This window comes from Alosa pseudoharengus, unplaced genomic scaffold (assembly GCF_046254945.1).
Source record: "Alosa pseudoharengus isolate Yale_2024_CS ecotype anadromous, Long Island Sound unplaced genomic scaffold, YU_APseudo_1.1 YU_APseudo_1.1_scf_5, whole genome shotgun sequence".
Taxonomy (NCBI): Eukaryota; Metazoa; Chordata; class Actinopteri; order Clupeiformes; family Clupeidae; genus Alosa; species Alosa pseudoharengus.
Genome location: NW_027468837.1, coordinates 1,141,138 through 1,164,744, shown reverse-complemented (window position 1 = coordinate 1,164,744; position 23,607 = coordinate 1,141,138). Strand labels below are relative to the sequence as shown.

The following is a 23,607-nucleotide window of genomic DNA, read 5'->3' as shown; positions in this document are numbered from 1 at the left end:
CTGCTCTCAATTGGTAAATTGGTAAAACCTTCTCAATTGGTAAAAGCTTTACAGGAATTGGTTGTACACTTGTGTGTTTACCTTTGAAGTAATTGGTAAAGTCAAATTCATGATTGATCAATTCCTAAAAATACTACCTACCTACTTTATCAAACTGATAAGAAGTAGACAATATATTTACCTCTGGTGTATGAATTGAACCATACAATGCTTAATACAATATTTAATAATGTTGAACACATTAGATTTTGCAGAATGGTCATGTAATTTATTCAGATTTGTTTTGTTTTTTAACATGCCAGACGAAATCCAACACAATCATACATTTTAAATGTTTAAATGTAATCATGGTCAGGGACATAACATGCCATTGCCATCCTCTGTCTCTGCTCTGCACCAGAGACGGCTCCTGGAGGTGCTGGTGCTGGTGCTGGTCTTCGTGCCCTCCTGACATCAGCATCTGGCTCCAGCAGGTCTCCGTTGCTCATACATATGTTATGCAGAACAGTGCAACAGACGATGACCTCCGGCACGTAAGTCACATCCACTTCCAGAGCCTTGAAGAAGATGGACCTCCATCTAGTCTTCAGCATCCCAAAGGACCGCTCAACAATGCTCCTGGCCTTTGACAAGCTGTTGTTAAAGCGAGCCTGGAGGTGGTTGCGAACGGGCTGTCTGAAGGGTGTGATGAGCTGATGGGCTGGGATAGGCAGGGGTAGCCCCCATCGCCAAGTATGCTGTATCCTGGTGGAGGGTAGGACTGCTGATAGTAGATGGGGCTGTTCCTCAGTACTCTGGCGTCATGAACTGACCCACAGTACCCCACGAACACATCGAGGAACTTCCCCACGTTATCACAGATGGCCTGCAGCTGGATGGAGTAAAAGAGCTTCCTGTTAAAATAACGTGACAGCCATCGATGGCACCAACCACACGGTTGAAGGCTGCAGATCTGGCCAGACGGGCAAAGCGACCCCCGAGGTGAGGGAGCTCTTCTGCGGTGGGATGTCGGACCACTCGATACAGTAGAGCGGCGATCTTCCCACTCGCCCTGTGGACTACCCGGTGAATAGTTGCCCGGGGCATGGCAAAGGCCCTGGCAACAACACGGTAGGAGGAGGGAGTGGCAAGCCAGAAAAGAAAGATCAGGGTGTCGATTTCTGGGCCCCAGCCATGGTCGCATTCCCTGCCCAACACATCCATGAGTGCATTGAAGGACACCCTTGAAAGGCGATAGTCAACCCTCATGTCACTGTGGCCATCAAAGTATAGTGCCAACACTGGCACTGTGTTATTTATCTGGCAGTACTTTCTGGGGCTGGGAGGACGCTGTGAGTGGGGAGAGGAAAGTGAATTAATTATGTTTTTTTGTTTAAAATAAAGTTAATATCTGGTTCTGTTACTGTGTTTTCCTTAATTCATTGTCTTTTCTTAATTAATCAGAATTAGTACATGATAGAACATATCAATAGGCCTGTCTATTATGTTGCCTATTCTGCCCTACAAAGGCAAAAGGCAGTAACTGACCAGAGTGTCAAACTGAGAAAAATGACTTTAAAGTTTTTTGTTTTGTCTACAAAATGTATTATAGGTAGAGCAATGAAAATCTGGTGAATTGTTGCCCTGATGAAGAAATGTGTGTATATAAAAAAAACTTGTGCTCAAAGTTGACCTTTGACCCTTATTTGTCAGATACTGTACTCTGCCTTTGTATTATGTACTAAAAATAAGGAGTCGTGCAAAGGCAAAAGGCAGTAACTGACATATAATCAATATTTGCTACCAAAGGCAGAGTATGGTAACTGTACTTGTACGTCGAAGAACAAAGCCAAAGAACAGTAACTGCAGTTGTGGCTCTCTGCCATGGTTGCTTGTATGGTTTTGGGAGTTACGGTGAACACAGCCCTCTATTTTAAAAAAAAAACAGTCAAATTGAGTATAGATATTTATCCACATGATAAAGGAAGTCTTTAATATCCCAAAAATGACATTAACTCATTTTCGACCAAAAATGCAGTTACTGCCTTTTGGCTTTGTAGGGCAGTATTGCTTGGTGTATGTTGGTAAAATAAAAACTAGCAGCTTACTGTCACTGTCCTGCATAACATTTATATAGACAGTGAAAAAAAACATTTAGTAATTGTATTTAAGTATTGTGACATGAAATGGTAAAACGTCTGTGAACCTGCTGTGTACATTTAGTAATTCATCAACTTAATGCAAGGAACTGCTCCTGACTGTTTTGAAAAGGTAAAGTGATTGATTAATCCTACTGGTGTAGCCTACTGCTGCACTGCAATTTGTGCATGATAGGTGTTTGTAAAATACACGAACATACCTCATGTTCAGCCAATAGTAGGAGGATCCTGCGTTGACGTCGGAGGCGATGTATTTTCCACATGCTGTGAGTGTTAACGATTGGTTAAAGAACGTGTGTGTTTGTAAACAAACGCCGGCATATATTTTTGGCGGGCTGAAAATTCGCGTTCACGTGTGTTGCGTTCGTCACGTCATCCCGTCATTTCCGGTAAGCGTTTTAACATAAGTGTTCCTTTTGGAACAATACTAACGATCGAAAGTGGGCACTACGGCAGTAAGTGGTCAGTGCACATTAGCAGTGCACTGACGGAAGTATTCGGAATGAGACAGACCCATAGTTGATGAAAAGTGAGTTGATGACAAGTTAAAAGTTGTTGATAGACAGCTAGTGAATGTATATAGTTTAAAAGTTGAATGTAGATAGTTTAAAAGTTGTTGATAGACAGCTAGTTTAATAGATAGATAGTTTAATGATAGTTTAAAAGTAGACCGTTTAAAAGTTGAATGTAAAAAGTTCAGTAGTTTAATGGGTTACATTGTTTAACAGTGGATTATTGTAGTGAGGACTTTTATTTTGAAACAGTTTTGGGCAGAGGAAACAGTTGAATAGGATGTGTAGTCTTAATTGACCCAGATTGTATGCTTAAAGCCTGAGGCTGCAGGTGGCCTGAACACCTGCCATAGGATTCTAATTGCTTAACGGCCGTATTATGATGTCACAATCGGCAATGTTAAGTCTATGGGGATTTTAAAAAAGTTTTTCTTTAATAGTTTAAAAAGTATAAAAGTTTCAAAGTTGAAAAGACATAGCAGCTTTGTCCGTTTGAATACCTACATTACAAAGTTTGAATGAAGTGTCTAAGTTAAACTGTTCAAGAGAAATAGCGTACGGAAAAAGTGGTAAGCGGAATAATAATAAGAAGTTGCCTAGGAAGAACAGTACAGTGCATTTTCATGCACTGTAATAATAACATAAATCATCATAAAAGTCACAAAACACATAATTACAATCCATAAAACACAGAGTGGAGTCTGTTTTTTTTTTTTTAAAGTAAATAAATAAAATGAAGAATAAAAAGAGGATACATGAGCTGTGAATAGTTTGGTCTTAAGTTTTGATTTAAAACTGGTAGTAGTTGGAGTATATTTCATGTCCTTGGGAAATATATTCCACATGGACTACATAGTAGCTAAATGCTGTTTCACCTGCTGTTTTGTTCTGACATAGGGTTTTATTGGTAAGTGCTTCTCCTGTGATCTGAGAGGTCTGGAAGGTATTGTTGGAGCATATCTAAAAGGTATTTTGGTCCAAATCCATTTAAAAACTTATATTCAAGCAGCAGTACTTTTAAAATGAAATGCATACATTACTGGAAACCAGTGCAAGGATTTGAGTATATGAGTGATGAAGTCTGCTTTTTGTAGGGATCCACACTGCTATATTTTGAACTTATAATAAAATCTGAGGAGAACACACAAAATCACCAAATGATGCCTGTTTGTACTGAAACGATGCATTGAAAATTGTAGCTAAATATTGTAACTAACTGCAGCAGATATTGTCATAGTGTCACCTGGCATGATGACATCAGGGAAGCCCACCTTCCGAGTGATGGCTACACCTCTGTTGAAAACCATAGGGTTGTCTTTCTGGACCTGCTCAATCTCTCCTCTCAACAGCTGCAGAGAGATGACCAGTCCTAAGAGAGGAAAGATATAAATCACAATTATAGAAAGACACAAACACACACGGTAAAAATAACAATCATCAAAGTAACTAGAATTGGATTTCTAAGGACCTGCAAGAGTGGGCTTGATCAGGTGCAGTTTGCCAAAAGGATCACAACAGTACCCTTTTTTTGAAAATCGGGCACACGGATCAAAAGTTATCTGCATTAACATCCAATTATTACACAGCTTTTCACAAGGCAAGTAGAATGTTCCATTGACTTGAATGGGAGTTCTAGCGGTCATTATTTCTGAGGAAAGGACCTCTGAAAAAAATAATGACCGCTGTCAATGGCAACGGAGTTTGTGCTTCTAATTTAGGTATTTCATATCACTACACAAGGACTGGAACTTCATTCAAAAGTGAAAGCAGACGGTTGATCAGCTGTGTTCTAAAGAATGTTTGATTCAAGTTCAGCGTGTGTTGTTGCGAACTATGTTTCTCAGCAAATGCCACGATGAACGGTAACAAATAGGCTAGGCTATGTAGCCTAAAGTCATATCGTGGGGAGTTTATCATTTTGTTTTGGCAAGTAGCTGTGTAATAAGTGGGATAATGTATAAAACGCCGGTCATTATTGGGAAAATAAGTCCCTTCAGGGCGGAACAAGACCCCTCCGCTGTGCGTCGTGGTTGCTATGCTGGTTGCTAGGGTAATCATTTTTTTAAGGCAATCCAAGCCCATCCATGTGTATACAAGTCATGTACATGGTCTACAGCAGATCTACAAAGATTTGTTTGACATGGATTGGCTTCAAAGAATATTTATTTATTACATGACTTGTATAGGCCTACACATTTTATACAAGTATACGCAATTTAAAGCCTGTGTTGCAGGTTAACCACCACTGTTGATTAATGGGTACATAAAGCACTCAATCTATGTATATCATTTTTAAAAATGTCTCCAAATGGTGTTAAATGCCAGTTTTTGTTGTTTTTAGCATTAGCAGGTTTTTTGTACGCAATTCGGTGATGACGTCACTTTGGGGACTACTTGATCTGCGCTTCATTCATTTCAATGCATTTCAATGGACATCGCGGTTACACTTTCAACATAAAGTTTGTATATTTACACTTCGAATTTCGTCACAGCATTTATATCACAGCTACACTATGATCTACCAATGGTAATAACGGTGCCTGATATCAATTTAGTAATTTTTCTGAATTTCGGGAGGTCTCGTTTTGGAGGGTATGTTTTACATTCATTCCACGGTCGCGGTTACACTTTCAACATAAAGTTTGTATATTTACACTTCGAATTTCGTTACAGCATTTATATGACAACGACCCTATGGTCTAACAAAGATAACAATTTCTTCCGATTTTAGTTTAATGCAATTTTCTGAATTTGAGAGGCCTCGTTATGAGGCTACATTTAATGCACCTATTCAGTTCAATGTATTATGCTTATAACATTACGACACTTTTATTTGTTACTGTCAGTGAACAGCACCGAATGAAAGTCAACATTTTCTTTATATCTAGTGATAGTGATCATGTCGTTAGTTCAGATAAGTAGGCTACCAGGCAAACTTAGTCAGAAGATCAGAATATGAAGCATCATGATAGCTAATAGCTGGGCTAACTTTTTAGTCCCAGCTGTGAGCCACCCCAGTTATTAGCTTCTAGCCGCCGCCGATTAGGCTGGTCGTTTTTCGAATATTTTCGAAAACTACTGCTCGTGATTGATTGCCATTGACATCGTCAGGGTACGGTTTACCAAAGAGGGAGATAATATGGGCAAGTCGCAGTTTTGCAGGTGCTTGTGTGGGCTGTGCCGTCCCGATGGAAACTGTGGTGGAGAGCTGCAGTAACTAGGGAAGCGAGTGCATTTTGGCCGCTGGTCGAGGAGCTCCCCTGTGACCAGCATATGACACGATCTATCTAGCTATCTATCTACCTGTCTATATACATATCTAGGCTATCTATAGCCTATCTATTTATCTATAATCTTATCTACTGCTGAACAATCCCTTACTCGTCTCTCTTTACTCCTCTCTCGTTACTCTCAAGGGTCTCAAGGTGGGCTTTGGTCTGTAGTCTCCCCAAGGTGACTTAATGCAATGCATTGTGGGGGAAAGGAAAATCACTTCAAACGCTGTGAAATAGTAGCTGCTTTTTCGTATTATCAGAGAATGTCTAATAAGGGGAGAACTGCCACTCTCGGAAAACTTCCGGTTTCTGAACTGGTTGCAGTTCCTTCTGTGGTTCCACATGAGGGCGCTCGTCCACGAGTGCAGAATGCATGGAGGTCTATGGAGCTGTACCCCTCAAAATCCACTTTTCTCTGGATATAATTTTTTTCCAAGTAATTTGAATATTGTTTTCGAAAGGGGAGGCAAAGCAAATACACTTGGTTGAGTATTATATTTTTTAAAGTCACTTAATTGTTCTAAAAAGCCTTTCAAACGTGTCAATAACGTCATTCATTAGCACAATGCTAGCGTGTTATGGGCAACAACGACCCAACCTGTAAGAAATCAAAAGGACATAAGTACTCGTTCATTCAACTTTTGACCTATAACCCATGTTGAAGTTATACAAACTACAATCAAATCTGAGATTTGTCAACGGCAATCAGGTGAAAGAGGCAAATTTAGCCGTCTAGCTCCATTGACTCCCATTCATTCTGCACTCATGGCGATCGCCCCCAGTGGTAATCTAGTGGAACTGCAACCAAAATTCGGTACAATGGGACTTAATACAGAGTGGCAAGGCTCTCCGTAGACGGGCTCTGGTATTATATTCCGTTTTGTGATACCCAACAACATCAAATACAATGGATAACAGTTTAAATGTTTATTATCAACAAGCAAATTGTGCAAATTCGTTGGAAAATGAACCCTGCAACACGGCCTTTAAGCACAGCTCAGCTTTAAGAAACTCAAATAGCCTACATACAAGCATTTTGTGATCATTAAGGCTACATCGACAAACTCTTAGTTAGCTGAATATCCTCTGATTTTAATATTTCAGATATATAGGTGATATTTAGTGGGTTTGATCCAGCAAGCCCACAATTGTTCTTCTTAAGTATGCATATTAGTGTGTTTGATCCAGCAAGCCCACTATTGTTCTTCTGAAGTTTTCTTTATTTATTAGTGGGTTTGATCCAGCAAGCCCACTATTGTTCTTCATATTATTAGTGGGTTTGATCTAGCAAGCCCACTATTGTTCTTCTTAAGTTTACTTTATTTATTTATTTATTTTCCCGTTCACCCACGGACAACTGCTCCTACAGCGTTTGAGTTATTGACACGGTTCCAACTCTAAAAATTCAGGCCCGAACCGGTGTATCCTGCTTGTATTTTTTGTGTGGCTGTCCCTTGTCGTTTTCGCGTTATTCCCATCTTTTGTCATTTTTTGGCCCCATTGAAATGAATGGAGAATAGACCTCTGAAGTTCGCCTACAAAAAAGCTGCAATCTTTGAGATCCGGTATTTGCCGGAATATAACATGTGGACTTTTAATTATCGCACCTGTTAAACTCTCGCGGGGATGTAAAAGTCCAGGGGCCTCATTTATAAAAGGGTTGCGTAGAAACCATCCTCCATTTGATCGTACGTGTGATTCAGAGAAAACGAACGTACGCACAAAAAAACGTGCGTACGCCACCCTTCCAGATGTGACCATTATAAATCACAAATGAACGTCAACTTGTGCGCAGCCGGATGGTTTTAGGTCTCCGCCTTGTAAACACTCCCTCATCAATATCATTAGCATATGTTTAAATGAAATCAATGGCCTAAAAGCTGTAGCTTATGTACAATTATATATTGAAAACATTATATAGGTCTAGCCTATGCCATCTGATGTTAACTATATGCGTCAGTTCGAATAGCTTAACTAATTGTTTTTTCCAGCAAAGCTTTCTGGAAAGAGATCGTATGCATCCATGTCCATTGTCCTCTGCTCGCTTTCATTCCTTTTGCTTGCAGTAATGTGAATAATCAACATTTCGTATGTTTAGGCCTACTTTGTAGAAAAAAAAATGGGTAGGCCTTATGAAAGAAAGACCTCTAGGCCTATATAATCCTGTACGTTATGGTAGAGTAGGCTACTGTACGTTTCCAATATGACCCAGGGTAATATGCTGATTTAGCCTACAAAACAGAGGACTAAATTATAAGCGTGATATGTCATGTAGGCTTAACGTTTCTTTTAGGGTAGGCTATGTTTATGCTGAAAAAGTAGCCTAGTTCGCCGGTCATTTTTCATTCATGCTGCATATCTTTGCTATCATTTTCTTTCAATAATGTCCAATGGCTTAAACATTGTCTTTTATTGTTTGCTTTAGGCTTACCTTTATATTTTATCCTACATTATTCAACTCACGTATTGTCATCTGATCTTGGGCACTGTCAGTCAAAAAAAGCAAACAGGTGCGCGCTCTGCACCTCTTTACGCAACCCCGCCGCAACACTAAATATGAAGATGCCCTTCTTTCAGGATAACTCCCGTCCCTTGGTTGTGTAGGCTATATACAGGGTGCGATTTGTAGGGGGGGATGGTGAGGATTTCCCACCCTCTGGTTTTCCTATCCCTACCTCTGCTAAATTATTTTTATCGTCGGGGGGGACAACATTTATCCCCCTCTGCCCCTCATATTGATTAATGCTACTTCATATAAGTAAAGCGCTGCAACGTGAGAACAGTCTAGTAGGCTAGCCTACATAACAATCTGACATCAGAAACGCACCGTCACCGTCAGCACTGATGCTGCTGACACAGTGGCTGCGTGATAACTTAATTTGGCCTTGATCGTGCAGGACATTTCAGAATGTCGAGTGTGTAATCCATCATAAATGGCTAGGTTCAATGGAAAAGTTAGCTGGACAAATGAAAGAAAACGAGAAGGATTCAGTGAAGCATAATTATGTTTTAGAACCTTCAAAATTAGAAAATTGATGCAACTGAGATGGAGGACAACTGCACGTAGAGTAGAACGTAGGCCTATTGTCCGAAGGAACTTACATTAAATGAGGAGATATTTGCTGAATGTCGCAAAAAGTGTTACAGAAATTGCTTGGCATCGCTTATTCAATGGCTCTCTACCGAAACACCTGTAGTTTGCGGAGGACGAACGAGAAAGCACTCGTTTGATAAATCAGCCAGTAGTAGCCTAGACAAATAACTTTTAGAAATAATCTGTACTGCAAAAACGAATGTTGGTGGGTATTTAAACTATCTAGCGGGTGTTTTAACAGCTGCAAGAAATAGAATCTTCATGTTCTGGTTCGTAAATTATTTTCATAAAACTTCAAGTTGCCCTATAACTTTACTCTCCAAACTCTTCACTGCACTGTAGGCAATTAACTGACAGTATGATAGGCTATTTATTTTCTGTAGGCTACAATAAACACATTTATTTTTTCAACTTTTGCAATATTACGCAATTGGCTACTGAACGCAAATCAGCAGGAGAGAGAATGCACATAGCCTACGCAGCGTGTAGCGCAATGTGTAGACTATTTGGTTACCAACTAACACTGTTAGCCAATTCACTAACTTAAGACTTCAGTGCCATAATATACAACGTTTTTTACACAACAAATACAGAAAGGATGGAGGCAGCAAAAGTAGAGAAGTCATTTCAGATGAGGCAAGAACAAGGTGAATTTGTATGCTTGTCAAAACGTAGTCCTAGGCTACCCTGCATTAGAGGAGCTGATCATCATACCAAGCACACTCGCTGTTTAAAGTCATAGCCTACACCACAGTAAACTAAAACTAAAATGTTACAAAGGTGGCAAAAATAATATAGGCCTAGGGTATTATTAGCCATGACATTACTAGGCTATGAATCGTTCGTTGTTTTTTTTTTTTTTTTTTTTTTTGGGGGGGGGGGGGGGGGGTTACAAACTTATTCAAAATCATCCCCCCCTCTGGTTTTTACACAAATCGCACCCTGGCTATATATGATATAAAATATCTATAGCCTACATTGTATAACTTACATTTAAATATTAACTTTCTGTTACGGAGCTGGGAATAGACCTATGAGCGCAAATTAGGATGTAGTGGAGGCTAAACGCGAGTAAACGCAGTTTATCCACCTCTGACATTTCAGAAATAGAGTTTACCCACCTCTTATTAGAGTTTATCCAGCTCTTAAAAGAGTTTATTCACTTTTAACATTAAAAACTGTATTATCCAATACTATCCTATTCCCAATATTGTACAATAACCTCACCCACCTCTTAATTTACCACTACATCCCTGGGGCAAATGTACTTTTCCTCTCCTAAACGAGGGCAATTGGACATTTTATGGTCAATATTAGATTGGTGAGAACACTAAATATACTACATCACCTGTAAGAATGTTTCAATCATTCTATCGTAGGTCTTGCGTTTTTTTAGAGGTATTATGAAATAAGCTATTCGTTTTTTCACTTTCTTAAAGGAACACGCCACCCAAAATCAGTAGTAATATATGTTCTTACCTTAACTTTCACGAGTTGAGTCATACCTCTCCCGCGCCGGTAGGTGCACTCAAACGCTCTGTCGCACGGCGCGAATGTGTTAGCATGTTGCTATGCTAGCGGGCTCTGCCGTGGCCGTAGAGAGAGGAACATAGCAGTAATCAAACACCTCCATTTTTTCCCTACTTAAATACAGTTGCACGAGTAGTTGATAAAAATGTGTACGTCACACAACATGAAACATGGCGATTTTCCAAGCGAATAAACAGGAGAACTACAATGTGTGGCGCAATAGCACTTGGGAGTACTTCGACCTAGTGTGGTAATATTATTAACACCTAATTGTAGATCCTATCCACCACAGAGTTTAGAATCCATGCTGGATCGACCCTCAGCCTCTCCCTCCCCTCTGAGCGAGAGAGAGGCACACACACTAGAGATGCGCTGATGGGCTATTATTTCAACCATAACTGCATAGCAAAACTTATCATCCATCAGCCATCCATCAGCACCAAAGTTTGTTGACCAATTTTCAAAACTGTCTGCACCCGCCCACCATCCGTTGGTTGTTTTAATGTAGGCTATATGGGTGATGCAGCGCTGCTGACGTGAGGCTAGAAAGCCCTTGCCTGTTCTAGAAAGACTGATCTAATGCAGCAAATATATTAAAAGGCTAAAGTCGTACATTGGCTAGGCCTATCCCCAGAATATCAGCAGCAAACTCAGTCTCTGTCGCGCAAAACAGTCTCCAAATAAAACGCACATCGGCCTGTTGCCTATTCTGCCATGCAGCTTGTGACAATATATCGTCCAAAATGCTTGATTGCATTGCATTCTCCACATTTTTAGCTAAATTTTCATGTACCACATCAGCATTGTTCAGTGAATCTTTTGTAAATTGCTTTACAATTACGGTCGGGCCTATAGGCCTATTGCCTGGCTTGCCTCAGCTTCGGTCACGTCCTTTTACAATTTTATCATTGTAATAAAAAACGCAATTTGCCACATAATTTCAGCATGCTCCTGGCCTACTAATGTCTATTGTACTTTATTTTTTGCAAAAAGAAAGAAATCCTTGATAAAATAACAAGTCATTCACATTATAGGCTACTTTACACATATGTCAGGTTGACTGACAAGCCTGTTCTGAAGACTCCCATTCATTTTGACTGCACGAGCGCGTCTTTTTCAGACAGACATCGCAATTTTTTTTTGTAGCAGGCCATCGGACAAATATGACGCCTCGATATTAAAGAAACTCCGACTCCATTCATTCTGAAAGTCCACCGCACAACAGTGCAACGTGCATGTTCACATTTTTAGTAACAACCGCCAAACTTGCTTGCTTGCCTTACACATCTAAGTTTTCCGACTATTTTTCTTGCCTTCTTTTTCCGCTGTGGATGTTATGGAGTTTGTAGAAGTTTTAGCTCTTACGTTCTGAACATCTCGCACTGCCATCGCCCGATGTCATATCACTCTGTCTCTCTTTTAAATGCCTATTCCCTGAATGGTAGGCTACAATTATGTGTTTTATATATAGGCTAATATCTAAACAAAATAACCCAGGCAGTCTCATCTAGGATATAACACAGGTTGAAGTCAACGTCAAGTTGGTTCTATTTAGGGAGGTGAATGTGTGTAAACATCTGTAGATGACTCAGAAATGACATCGGAAGACAAGGAGTGAATAGTGGCAAGAGGCAAGCCGAAGTCTGCTGACAAGGGCCCGACGGTAATTGTAAAGTAATTTATAAAAGATTCACTGAACAAAAATGCTGATGTGGTACATGAAAATTTAGCTAAAAATGTGGAGAATGCAATGCAATCAAGCATTTTGGACGATATATTGTCACAAGCTGGCAGAATAGGCAACAGGCCGATGTGCGTTTTATTTGGAGACTGTTTTGCGCGACAGAGACTGAGTTTGCTGCTGATATTCTGGGGATAGGCCTAGCCAATGTACGACTTCAGCCTTTTAATATATTTGCTGCATTAGATCAGTCTTTCTAGAACAGGCAAGGGCTTTCTAGCCTCACGTCAGCAGCGCTGCATCACCCATATAGCCTACATTAAAACAACCAACGGATGGTGGGCGGGTGCAGACAGTTTTGAAAATTGGTCAACAAACTTTGGTGCTGATGGATGGCTGATGGATGATAAGTTTTGCTATGCAGTTATGGTTGAAATAATAGCCCATCAGCGCATCTCCAGTGTGTGTGCCTCTCTCTAGCTCAGAGGGGAGGGAGAGGCTGAGGGTCGATCCAGCATGGATTCTAAACTCTGTGGTGGATAGGATCTACAATTAGGTGTTAATAATATTACCACGCTAGGTCGAAGTACTCCCAAGTGCTATTGCGCCACACATTGTAGTTCTCCTGTTTATTCGCTTGGAAAATCGCCACGTTTCATGTTGTGTGACGTACACATTTTTATCAACTACTCGTGCAACTGTATTTAAGTAGGGAAAAAATGGAGGTGTTTGATTACTGCTATGTTCCTCTCTATACGGCCACGGCAGAGCCCGCTAGCATAGCAAAATGCTAACACATTCGCGCCGCGCAACAGAGCGTTTGAGTGCACCTACCGGCGCGGGAGAGGTATGACTCAACTCGTGAAAGTTAAGGTAAGAACATATATTACTACTGATTTTGGGTGGCGTGTTCCTTTAAGTGGGCTATAGTTCTCATTAGCAGTTTTATGCCAAACCATGAAACATTAAGCTGCGTCCAAAACGAAATCTTCTGATATTGATGATGCATATGGTAAAGAAAGACATGAGATCGTTGGTCTTGGAATTTTGAAAATGCATCGCACTTAGACCCTTAGATTACTTGCAGTACCCCGGCATTACCACAAGGAAATGGTCGTACGTCAAGTTTGAACCTGACGTGGAGATAAGCACTTTTCCACGTCAAAGAAGTTTTTTATAAATCTAAGCGTTGGCATGGATTTGAGCGTACTAAGATCAAATCTGTGCGTAAGAAAGCTTTATAAATGAGGCCCCAGGTGCGCAGGAGGCACGGGGGACGTGGGGGATATGTCCCCCGCAGTGCTGAAGAGACGGCCGTCGTCCCCCTCACTTTTGATAGGCAAAAAAGCTTTATAGGTACGCTAAATAAATAATAACCTATAGGGTTTGTGCTAACTATGTAAAACTCTCCATTAACAGCATCACATCACTAACCACAGCCATCTACAGTACTGTAAGACTGCACAATCTCATATTCACTCTGTTGGATATCTGAAGCCAGTTTGTCTACTAACAACCATCATAAAATAATCCAGGCTACTTGCTTAGCGTAAATCCTCAAATTATGGCTGGGGTCTGTTGCAAAGCACAGCATCTTTATTTGAGGCAGGCTGGTATTCGAGGCAGGCTTTTTTTTATTTCTAACCTGCATTTAGACATGCGTTTCGTTTGGTAGCCTATCAAAAGCATAACATTTTCGGTTTGGTTTGGGATTTAATTTACTTTTGGACTGTTTGATTAACCCTTACAAGCCCGACCGTTCTAATTTCGTTAAAATTTTAACGATGACCAATCATCTAATATCTCAGCTGTCCAATGACTGATTTTATTTCTGGAAATCTTCCCCGTAATGCTGACAACATAAGCTTCAATTTGATATGATTGGTTAAGGGGTTTATGGCGCGAAATGTTTTGGATACTTGAAGATGAGTCTTGAAAAAACGTTTCACTTCAGTCGTACATTTTGACATGGACCGCCAGATGCCACCTGCACTTCGTTGGAGTTTACCTCGATTGGAAACCTCACAGCTGGATAAACTGAGGTAATATATGTTTTTACATAGTTTCTAGTTATGGTTAATCTTAATTTGTAGTCATGAAATCATGTTATTTGACAGTAATATGGTTTCTCATCAGCGTCCACATTATGGCATAGCGGGGGCTAAGTGCATCGTCATGTAACTTTAGCTAGCTGCATTACTCTGAACTGCTTGCAGTATTCTCGTTTGCTTTTGATATCAGTTATTTTCATTTGACAATTTCATTTAAAAACCTGTTAGTATATAACCTGTAAGTAAGTTTGTTTTCTAGTACCAATTTGCTTGTTAGGTAAGCATTATATTGGCAAGTCAGTATAGCATACCAAAGCTGAATAAATCAGTGGGCGCCGCGTTTCTAAGTTGCGTTCTCTTACATGAAATAAGTTGAGCGATATTTTTACTCCTCTCAATATGTAGTTGTAGAAAACAAGATGTGAAATCACGGATTCTGTCAGAAATGTAGTGCTAATTAACTTATTGCCTCTCCTCGGGTTGTTACCTCGCTAGGCAGTTTGTAGTGAACTGTTTTACCTTGCTAACTTCTAAATGACAAACATCAGACGTGCTTATCTCAACATTTTCTAAGATGGCATGACTTGATATTCTACTCTTCTCAATATGTAGTTATAGAAAACATGATGTGAAATCACATATTATGTCAGAAATGTCATTATTGCATTTCAGCAGTTAGTTACTAGGTGAAATGTAATCTGTCTTTATCTTAATGGCAGCCAGGCAATCAGATTTAGGGTAGCTAAACCCATGTGTAATAAAATGACTTTTCATACTTCTAAATATTTTTGAGTTTCTCAGAATGCTTCAATAGTTTAGGTTACCTCTTCTTGTGTATGTATGTGCACACACGCACGCATCTGTAGTTTTGTGATTTTATTTTTTAAATTAATAAAGGTATTACATTTGTATGATTTTACTGTTGTTTCAGATGGAGGATGACAAGACCTACACAGACCTCCTTGCAGGCCTGAAGAGGTAGCTGACTGCTGATGAGCTTGCGGTCACAATGTTGAAGACCATGTGAGGATGGAGGAAGAAGGTATAGATTTAGGTGGCGTGCGTAGGGTGGTGTAGACTGCCACTAAAACACTGTGAAATAGACTTGTTATGTTGTTTTTTATATGTTGTTGTCCCAGGCATATGTGGTTTTACCAACCGGAACGGGTGGGAGGTTGTGCTTAGTAGGCCGTCGTATGCAAACACACAGTACAGGGGCATGGGACGAAGAGACCCCAGAAGAGTTTCACAGTTTTCTGGGATTGATCATTGACATGGGACTTCACTTCCCTCCCTAATATCCATTGCTACTGGGGAACCAAGTCTCTGAAGGGATCAGGGAGCGTTGACCAAATGAGAAATACATATTGTGTACACTTTTTCTCCATTGACATTGCCGTTGTCAGTAGTTTCTTATTATTTCAAGTAGGGCTGCACGATATATCTAAAACAGGGGTGGGCAAACTTTTTGGCTCAAGGGCCACATTAGGTTTTGAAAATTGGCCGGCGGGCCACAAAACCCCCCCCCCCCCCCCCCCACACCACACGCCTAAAAAAAAAAATTTTTTATAGCCTATAATTTAGTATGAAAAGTATTTGTTTTAAAATACTGCTAATTTGTTTTAAAAATACTGCTAATTTTATGCTGTTTAACAAATGTATAAATTGTACACTATCGCTTTAAGACAGTCGCTTTAATTCACGTTTATTTCTCAATGATCTTCTGCCTGCTCCACTATGGCTAGTGCTGTACCTACGGCTGGGCCCTCTCACAGTTTTTAAATGGTCAGTAGTGGGAACTACTGTTGCCTTCATGATTTCCTTTTAAAACTTTCTTATAAGGAGGAGATATCAATTATCAACAATCACAAGCCAGCTGGAACCTGCGGCTCTCTCTCCCTCTCGTGAGTGCAGACGCGTTCCCAATTAAATGGATTGCATATGTTCACGTTAGATCTGCTGCAAAGGAGATAACTAAGAGTTAACTTAGTTTAACATGATGTTATCTCTATTTAACATGATGTTTTGACATTGACATTGTAAACGTTATCTAAGGAGAGTGAAAAGCAGTTTGCAGTAAAGCTAACCAACGTCTATCGCAGGAAAAAAATAGCGAGCAGCCTGATAACTAGCCTAAATGAAATGCTCGGCGGGCCGGATGAAAGTGCTTGGCGGGCCGCATCCGGCCCGCGGGCCGTAGTTTGCCCATCCCTGATCTAAAATCTATCGTTATCGCGATATCAACATTTGCGATGGACATACCGCAAAGATTACTTAATTTTCGATACATTTCGATACATTTTCTGTGCCGTGCGCATTCCATACAGTCTATGGTGTATTCACATTCTGAATGTCAACATATTTTACCAAACCGATGCTGTCATGCTGCCCTAGAAGCCCGTCCCCTACCAGTTTAGGTGTGTGGTGTTTTAGGTGTTGAGGCGGGAGCTAATGTCGTGATGGCTGAAGATCGAGCGAGGTAGGTTACACTTAGGTGAAGAGGAATTGGTGACTAAAAGGAAAAGCATGTCTGTTCTATAGAAATATTTTGGTTTTATTAAGGATGACGTGTTACAAACACAACGCCAAATGCGTCCTTCTCCACTGTGTTAAAATAAACAATTTCTTTCGTTATCGTTATAGGATCAGAAGATATCTGTCTTTCACTGTAAGGCTTGTATTTCATGATTTGCATTTAGCAAAAGCCCAAGACAGCAGCAGAGAGGTAATCAGGATTCGTTATTTGTAAAAGTCGTTTAGCCTACTTCGTTGGACTGTGCGATGTGCCCCTTACTTTCACTTTCCGCTGCACTTGGCATGCCGGTAGCCTAATAACGTGGGATGCGCAGCGTATGAGGTTGGAGAAAAACATGAGGTGGAGAAAAACATTAAATATTTAAATATCGCAAGTTATATCGCAGTACTAAATAATGTTATTGCATACCGCATGTTTTCCTAATATCGTGCAGCCCTAATTTCAAGTTTGGCAATGCAGAATCTGGTGTTGAACCTAGGTTTGGTAGCTACAGCCAGAAAGACTTTGGAGAAAATCTATCACAACAGCTGGCAGGCATTTCCGTCAAAATTTCAGCCTCGCCTTCAGCTGCTCCAACTACTACTTTGTCGTCTTTTCATCAAGTACATATTCCTGTACAGCAGGAGCCAAAGAAAAATTGTTGGCTTTGTTATAAAAACAATGCATAATAACACTAAAGTAGCTTGTATGGCCTGGAGTTTAGCGGTAGGTGACAAAATTGCTGTCAGATTTGGCATTCTACAGAAGGGGATGCGTTTCGTTATGAGTCATAGGTCTTCTGTGTTTAACCTTCAGGTTAAAATCTGGGAATCTGAAATCTGGGAGATATTTGATGGTTCACTGTTATGTTTCATGCAGTTGAAAAAGTATCAGGATTTCCACCACTGTTTATTGTGAGACAAGGCAGCCGTTATTTGAATAGGGGTTGTGCTGTAAAAGAAACCTATTGATTTAACCTATGATTTAGTACTTTTTATTAAATTTGTAGGCTGGAATGCCTTGAGTCACGCAACAATTGTGTAGGCTTCAGCCTCTGGCAATTAGCTGAAAGGGGCGGCAAGAGAATGAGCTTGAGAACGTGTGTTGGAGACCCATGGTAGGAAAACGATTTTTTTCTTTGCCAACCGTAGGCTATTAACCAACAATATAATAAAATATTAAGAAGAGGTGTTATTTCATTGACTTAAATCAAAACAATGTCTTCTAGTGCTGGTGGACTGATGGCAATTGTTGGTATGGTAGGCAATTGTTACCCCGTCTTGAATGGGAACCTGCCTTTATTTGTCCGGCTATACATAGAATCAATTTCGGGCATAATTTGAGGATTTATGGTAGCCTAGTCTCCTGCTCAACATGACATTAGCTGTTATGTTTATTGATAACAAACTCAACTAGCCTTCAATCTGATCAACTAGTTTTCACTAGCCTAACTGTAAAATACAAGTCTATACCCAATGTTTTTGTTCTAAGACATTTATTTCAAACATAACTGACACAAGTTGGATACTTCAGTTACCTTGGTGCATAAATCCTAATGAGTAGGCTACCACACCCCAGAGTGATGGGCCTAGCGTTCTTACGCGTTCAGTGTGGGGTATAAACAAGCTGAGAATTTAGCGGTGTGTCACGTCTGCCTATCACAGACGTGGGGAGCTCTTTGAAGCTTGGGATAATGTGGTACAGTTACTACAGTAACAGTATTTTAAATTGTATAAATGCTTTGTTTAAATGCTGTTGGAACAAATAGCAGTTGATTATAAAGGCAAATTTCTGTTGCAATATTCTGGGTGTTCTGGACTGATAACTTGTTAAGCCAACATGTTTTAACGTTGCATAAATATTAACTGCAAACACATAGTGGAGAGTTGATTTGGTTTATACCAGACAATTTAAGTAGGCCTAACTAGGCTATTTGTTTGTGTTCACAATTTGGTCCCCCTCACTTTCAAAATATCTCCTGCGCCCCTGAATTTAGGCACAGGTGGACTCCAATCAAGTTGTAGAAGCAGGACCATTGATAGAAGTAGGATGCATCAGAGCTCAATTGCAAGCATCATAACAAAGGGTCTGAATACTTATGTAAATTGAATATTTTGGTCTTTTATTTTTTATAAACACTCCAAACACCAGTTTTTTTGTGGAGTGTTGGAGTATTGTGTGTAGAAAAAAATTTGATTCCATTTTAAGATTGAAAAATAACAAAATGTGGAAAACTTGAAAGGGTCTGAAAACTTTCCGGTTGCACTATATATCTATCCATCTACAGTATCTATCTACTACAAATGTATGTATTTCCGTCAAGAAATACAAATCTAGTTACACATTTATGTGCATAAAAGTGATAGCATATCACCTCAATGTTTGCATTTGTATGTCATGTTGGAGAAAATTAGCCTGGCTAGCGCCACCACTTCTCAATGAGACGTGGTCTGGGAACTAAACGTTAATTTTCTCGTATTTGAAAAAAATGCCCAGATCCGTTTATTGGGTGCCACGGATGTCTATCAAATGCGTCTGTGCATAGCTCATCATCGTCTTGCTTTCCCCCTTGTTCTGTGATTGGTCTCCTATCTCAGGCGAAAATTTGCTCCATGGTCTCCAGGCTGCCTTAGCAGCGTGAATCAAATCGCACGCAAGGCAGCATGGGAACACCCAGGCTAGGAGAAAATGGCAATATTAATGATTTAACTAGAGATGAATTTCCAGAAGGAAATACCAGTTGTTGCTAGGCTATTGATATAGTGTTGCTAGGGTAATTGAGATGGTTTTTATGCTGGTTGCTAAGATGACCATGTTAATTGACCTGTCGCTAAGCGCCACCCTTAGAACACTGATGAGCCAATGACAGTCCAGCCTCAACGGGACTCGGACATCAGCTTGGACAACTCCATAGGAAACAACAGGGAGGAGGCATAAAATGACAAATTAATGGTTATTAATGGAGTTTATTAACTCAAAAAACCCCGAAGGATAACCATGGTCAAATGTTTTGCATGGGGGACGTGTAATACTGATAGCCGGTACCCCGAGAGGCTAGAAAACAGCGTATATTTTCATCAACAGTAGCCTACAGGACGTCTCTTGCGTTTGCAACAGCTCGACATAATGTAGGCTACTAAGCCAACAACATGGGCACAGGTTCCCTGTTAAATCCCAAGATGAAAATGCTCATTAACCAACTACTATATTTTTAATACATCAAATATTAACGTAACCTAACATATCTTAGTATCAATCTTCCACTAGCTAGCTAGCTAGCATTAACTTCAGTGGTTTTTGCACGGTGATTTGCACGGCTACTCGCCACAACTACTTGTCACCTTGTATGTATTCTAAAGTTTTGAATAGACCCCTCCATAGCATAATTAAGTCCCTTTTGATAGCTTCTGGAGGAAAGTAAATCCTTTATCGACCAAAACGTCCTCAAAGCCTGCTTTCATATACTGTCAGCTGCCATTGTCCACAATGTATTTCTAATCAAGTCTGGTTTGTTTGTCCGAGTTTTCACACGGTAACAATGGGGGGCGGGGTTTAGCGACAGGTCAATTGCTATGACAGCTGCTAGGTAGCAATTTATGCAGTTGCTATGCTGGTTACTAAGTTGGATGGAGGGATGATACTGTAGATTGATGGATGGATATCGAAGTATCGACTTGTATTACTTTTCCTTGTTGAATGCAGGGAGAAAGGGGGTCTTTGAGGAGCTACAGCAGTCAGTATAACACAGCTGCATGGCAGCCTGATTGGCTTATTATGATATGATGGACAATACAACTCAATGGGGAAAACTAAGATGGTTTTCTGTTTAAGGCACAATATGCATGATTTTCACCTTTATGAAGCCAATTTGATAGTAAACGAACTTGTAATAGGCTAATCGTTCACCTAGCATAGCTATACAGCATAGATATAGCGAGTCCCTACCGAGAAAACCAGACATGCAACTTCCAAGAGCGGCGCCCCGCCAAAACTAGCTAGATATAGCTCTTTGGAGTTTTTGCCTGTTGTTAATCCTTCACCTCCACAACAAAAGCATTTGCATTGTGTTACACAGGGGGGATAAGTCGGAAGAAGTTTGCTATTTACAATGAGTAACATATAAATACATTGCGACTCTAGAGGGAGCTTTAAACTCGCCAAAAATACCTAAACCTGCATAGTATACCTTATCTAAAAAGTTGAAAGTTAACAAAAATAGAGCAAAATAAATAAATAAACATTGCTCAAATGTCCTATGGAAGACCTACTAAATATTTTTGTATGTTAAATGATTGAAGCTGAATCAGACCCACACATTTGGTTAGAAGAAGAAGAAGAAGAAGCCTATGGATAACAGTAAAGTGCCTTTGTATGTACTGTACTGTACTGTACACCAACAGTCTTGTTTACCTCTGCTTAATACACCAACACACATTCACACACATTTTCCTAGCATGTATGATGGCATTCCTTTACACACTTTATAATGATCTAGTTTCACTTATGGATTGCTCATTTGTTTGTTATTTATTGATATCTATGTGTAGAGCACTTGTGTTGCACTCTGTGTAATAATAATACAGCCTTACCTACTTACTTAGAATAATTCCTTTCTTTCCATCAGTTGGCAACTTTAAGCCAGTTTTCCTGATTTTCATTTACACCTTAAAAATGGTGAATCTGTAGTTTTAAATATCTACAATGAAAATTACTTTAGAATTATCAATTCCTTCTGTATTATCATTTGACAAAAGACTGCATAAAGTTTCAATACCATAATTTGTGCTGGGTGCAGTGTACTTAGTGCTGGACTTTCGGATGATGTTCTCATGGATTTGGCACCACTCATTTTCATTATTGCATCTATGATTGAGACCCAGAAAGAGAAGGGAAGGAGAGGGAAGAAAAGACAACAATACAGATTAGTACCAAATGCAGCACAGAAATGTTACTTGGAATTCTAGTTATTTTGGAATTCTAAGTCCCAAAATTTTGGCTTCATTCTTAATACCAATGTCCAAGTTTTGCCTAAAATTGCACAGCGCCTGCATCAGAGGCCACTGTTCCCACCTAGTTTGGCCTATAATCAAATGTGTGATGTACTGACACAGAGTTACAGAGGCTTCTTTCTGCCAGATAACAAGCATCTCTGAACTCAACATATTTCAGCCCTCTAGGTCACTTGATATGACTTAGAAACACAACTCAGACCTAGCACAAGGTCTTGTGAAGCTGTGTTCAAAAGTAAATCAATATAGAATGAAAATATGAGTACTTTAGACCATTATTTGCCAAGGTATACTCATACATTTTGTAAAATGCCCTATGGAAACTCCCCATAGGACTTTTGGCTATCCAAAATGCATACTAACAATCAAATGCTTACTGTCTATGAACCCCTATGTGTAGAAGCATAATCTTGGTCTCAAATGAAAGGGAACACTTTGAAGTTTCTTGCTTGCATTTGAATTGTACTTCAGGGGTTCTGATATGGAATGACTACACTAAATATGGAATAATTTTTGCCATTTCTATTTCAATTTAATTGGTGTGTACAAGATGGACTATACATCTCCACAACTAATATTGGATAACATAACATGATTATTCAATTTCTATGGATTCCTGTAAATATTTCAAGACCCAATATGCTATATCTAGCATATTGCTAAATATATACACTGCAGCTAGAAGATAGGGAAGCACCAAAGGCGCAGGAGGACATTTTTGATTCAATTTAAGTGAGACATAGTTAGATTATCAAAGCACTACACATATTTTACATGACAAAGATTGTCATGTATTGATTCCCGAGAGTCCAAGCTTTCAAATGATGTATAATATGACTATGCTACATAACAATCTGATGTATAAAAATGATTTAGTTCACAGTCAATTTTCCTTCAAAATATATGTCATATGATGGTGGCTGGCTGGCCGACACGTTAAAAGAAGCTAGTCATACTAGCAAGCACAATATACAGGGAAGGGTTGAATTTGGGTTTCAAGGTGCGCCCCGTGCGTAAAATTGCACGCCACAGTCAAAACATATTTTTTGGTATAGCAGTGCAATGCAAACATGGAAATGCATACAGATCAATAAAACGGAAATAGCAAACATACAACTTAAATTTAAGATGCAGAATTGTTTACAGATGGGCCACAGAAAGTCTCTCGTTTAATAGCCAAGTTCACCTAGCCTAAAACAAGGCCTGCCTTTGGTTCATTTGATTCGTTTATCTTGGATAGCCTAAGCCTACCAAACATCAAGCAAATAAAAAAAATGACTTGTTCACGGTTGGAAAACAAAAATCTTCACGTTGATTAGCCTAGGCAATTCATATAATGTAGCCTAGTAGGCAATTCATATAATGTGCGCCTGGTGTTATATCACAAAACGTTTGTGCAGCAACACGCTTTTAAGAAAGGCTGAACTCTAATAATGGCAACGAGGAAAGACATTTCAGGTCCAATTGATTATTGTATGTTCACATAGGGTTTCAAACAAACTGCAGGTAACGTTGCAATTATGGGTGTATGGGCATTTGCTTAAAGGGACACCAGGCAACGTTTTCGTGTTAATTAATCATCTTCGTAAGTCGGTATATGGTTAAATGACTCATTATGGGGCGAATGAAGGCTCTCTCGCCCGCCCCTACTGCCTGTAGAAAGAATACCCCACTTGCAAGTTCGGTGTATCCTACCCGCCGACCGAAGCAGGATCAGTTTACAGCACAGAGGCAGGCTAACGAAACGCTAGAGATTGTTGCAAACGTGTGTATAATGGCAGAGCCGGCGAAGAAGCAGCGAA

The 23,607-nt window shown here is 39.8% G+C and overlaps 1 protein-coding gene across 1 annotated transcript in view; it reads right to left on the bottom strand.

Moving 5' to 3' along the window:
- dock3 (dedicator of cytokinesis 3) overlaps positions 1 to 23,607 on the bottom strand; it is an 835,931-nt gene that overhangs the window by 597,121 nt on the left and 215,203 nt on the right. Inside the window, 2 exon segments of the mRNA XM_076267926.1 lie at positions 3,894 to 4,019; positions 21,571 to 21,659. Coding sequence (XP_076124041.1) covers positions 3,894 to 4,019; positions 21,571 to 21,659 — 215 coding nt within the window.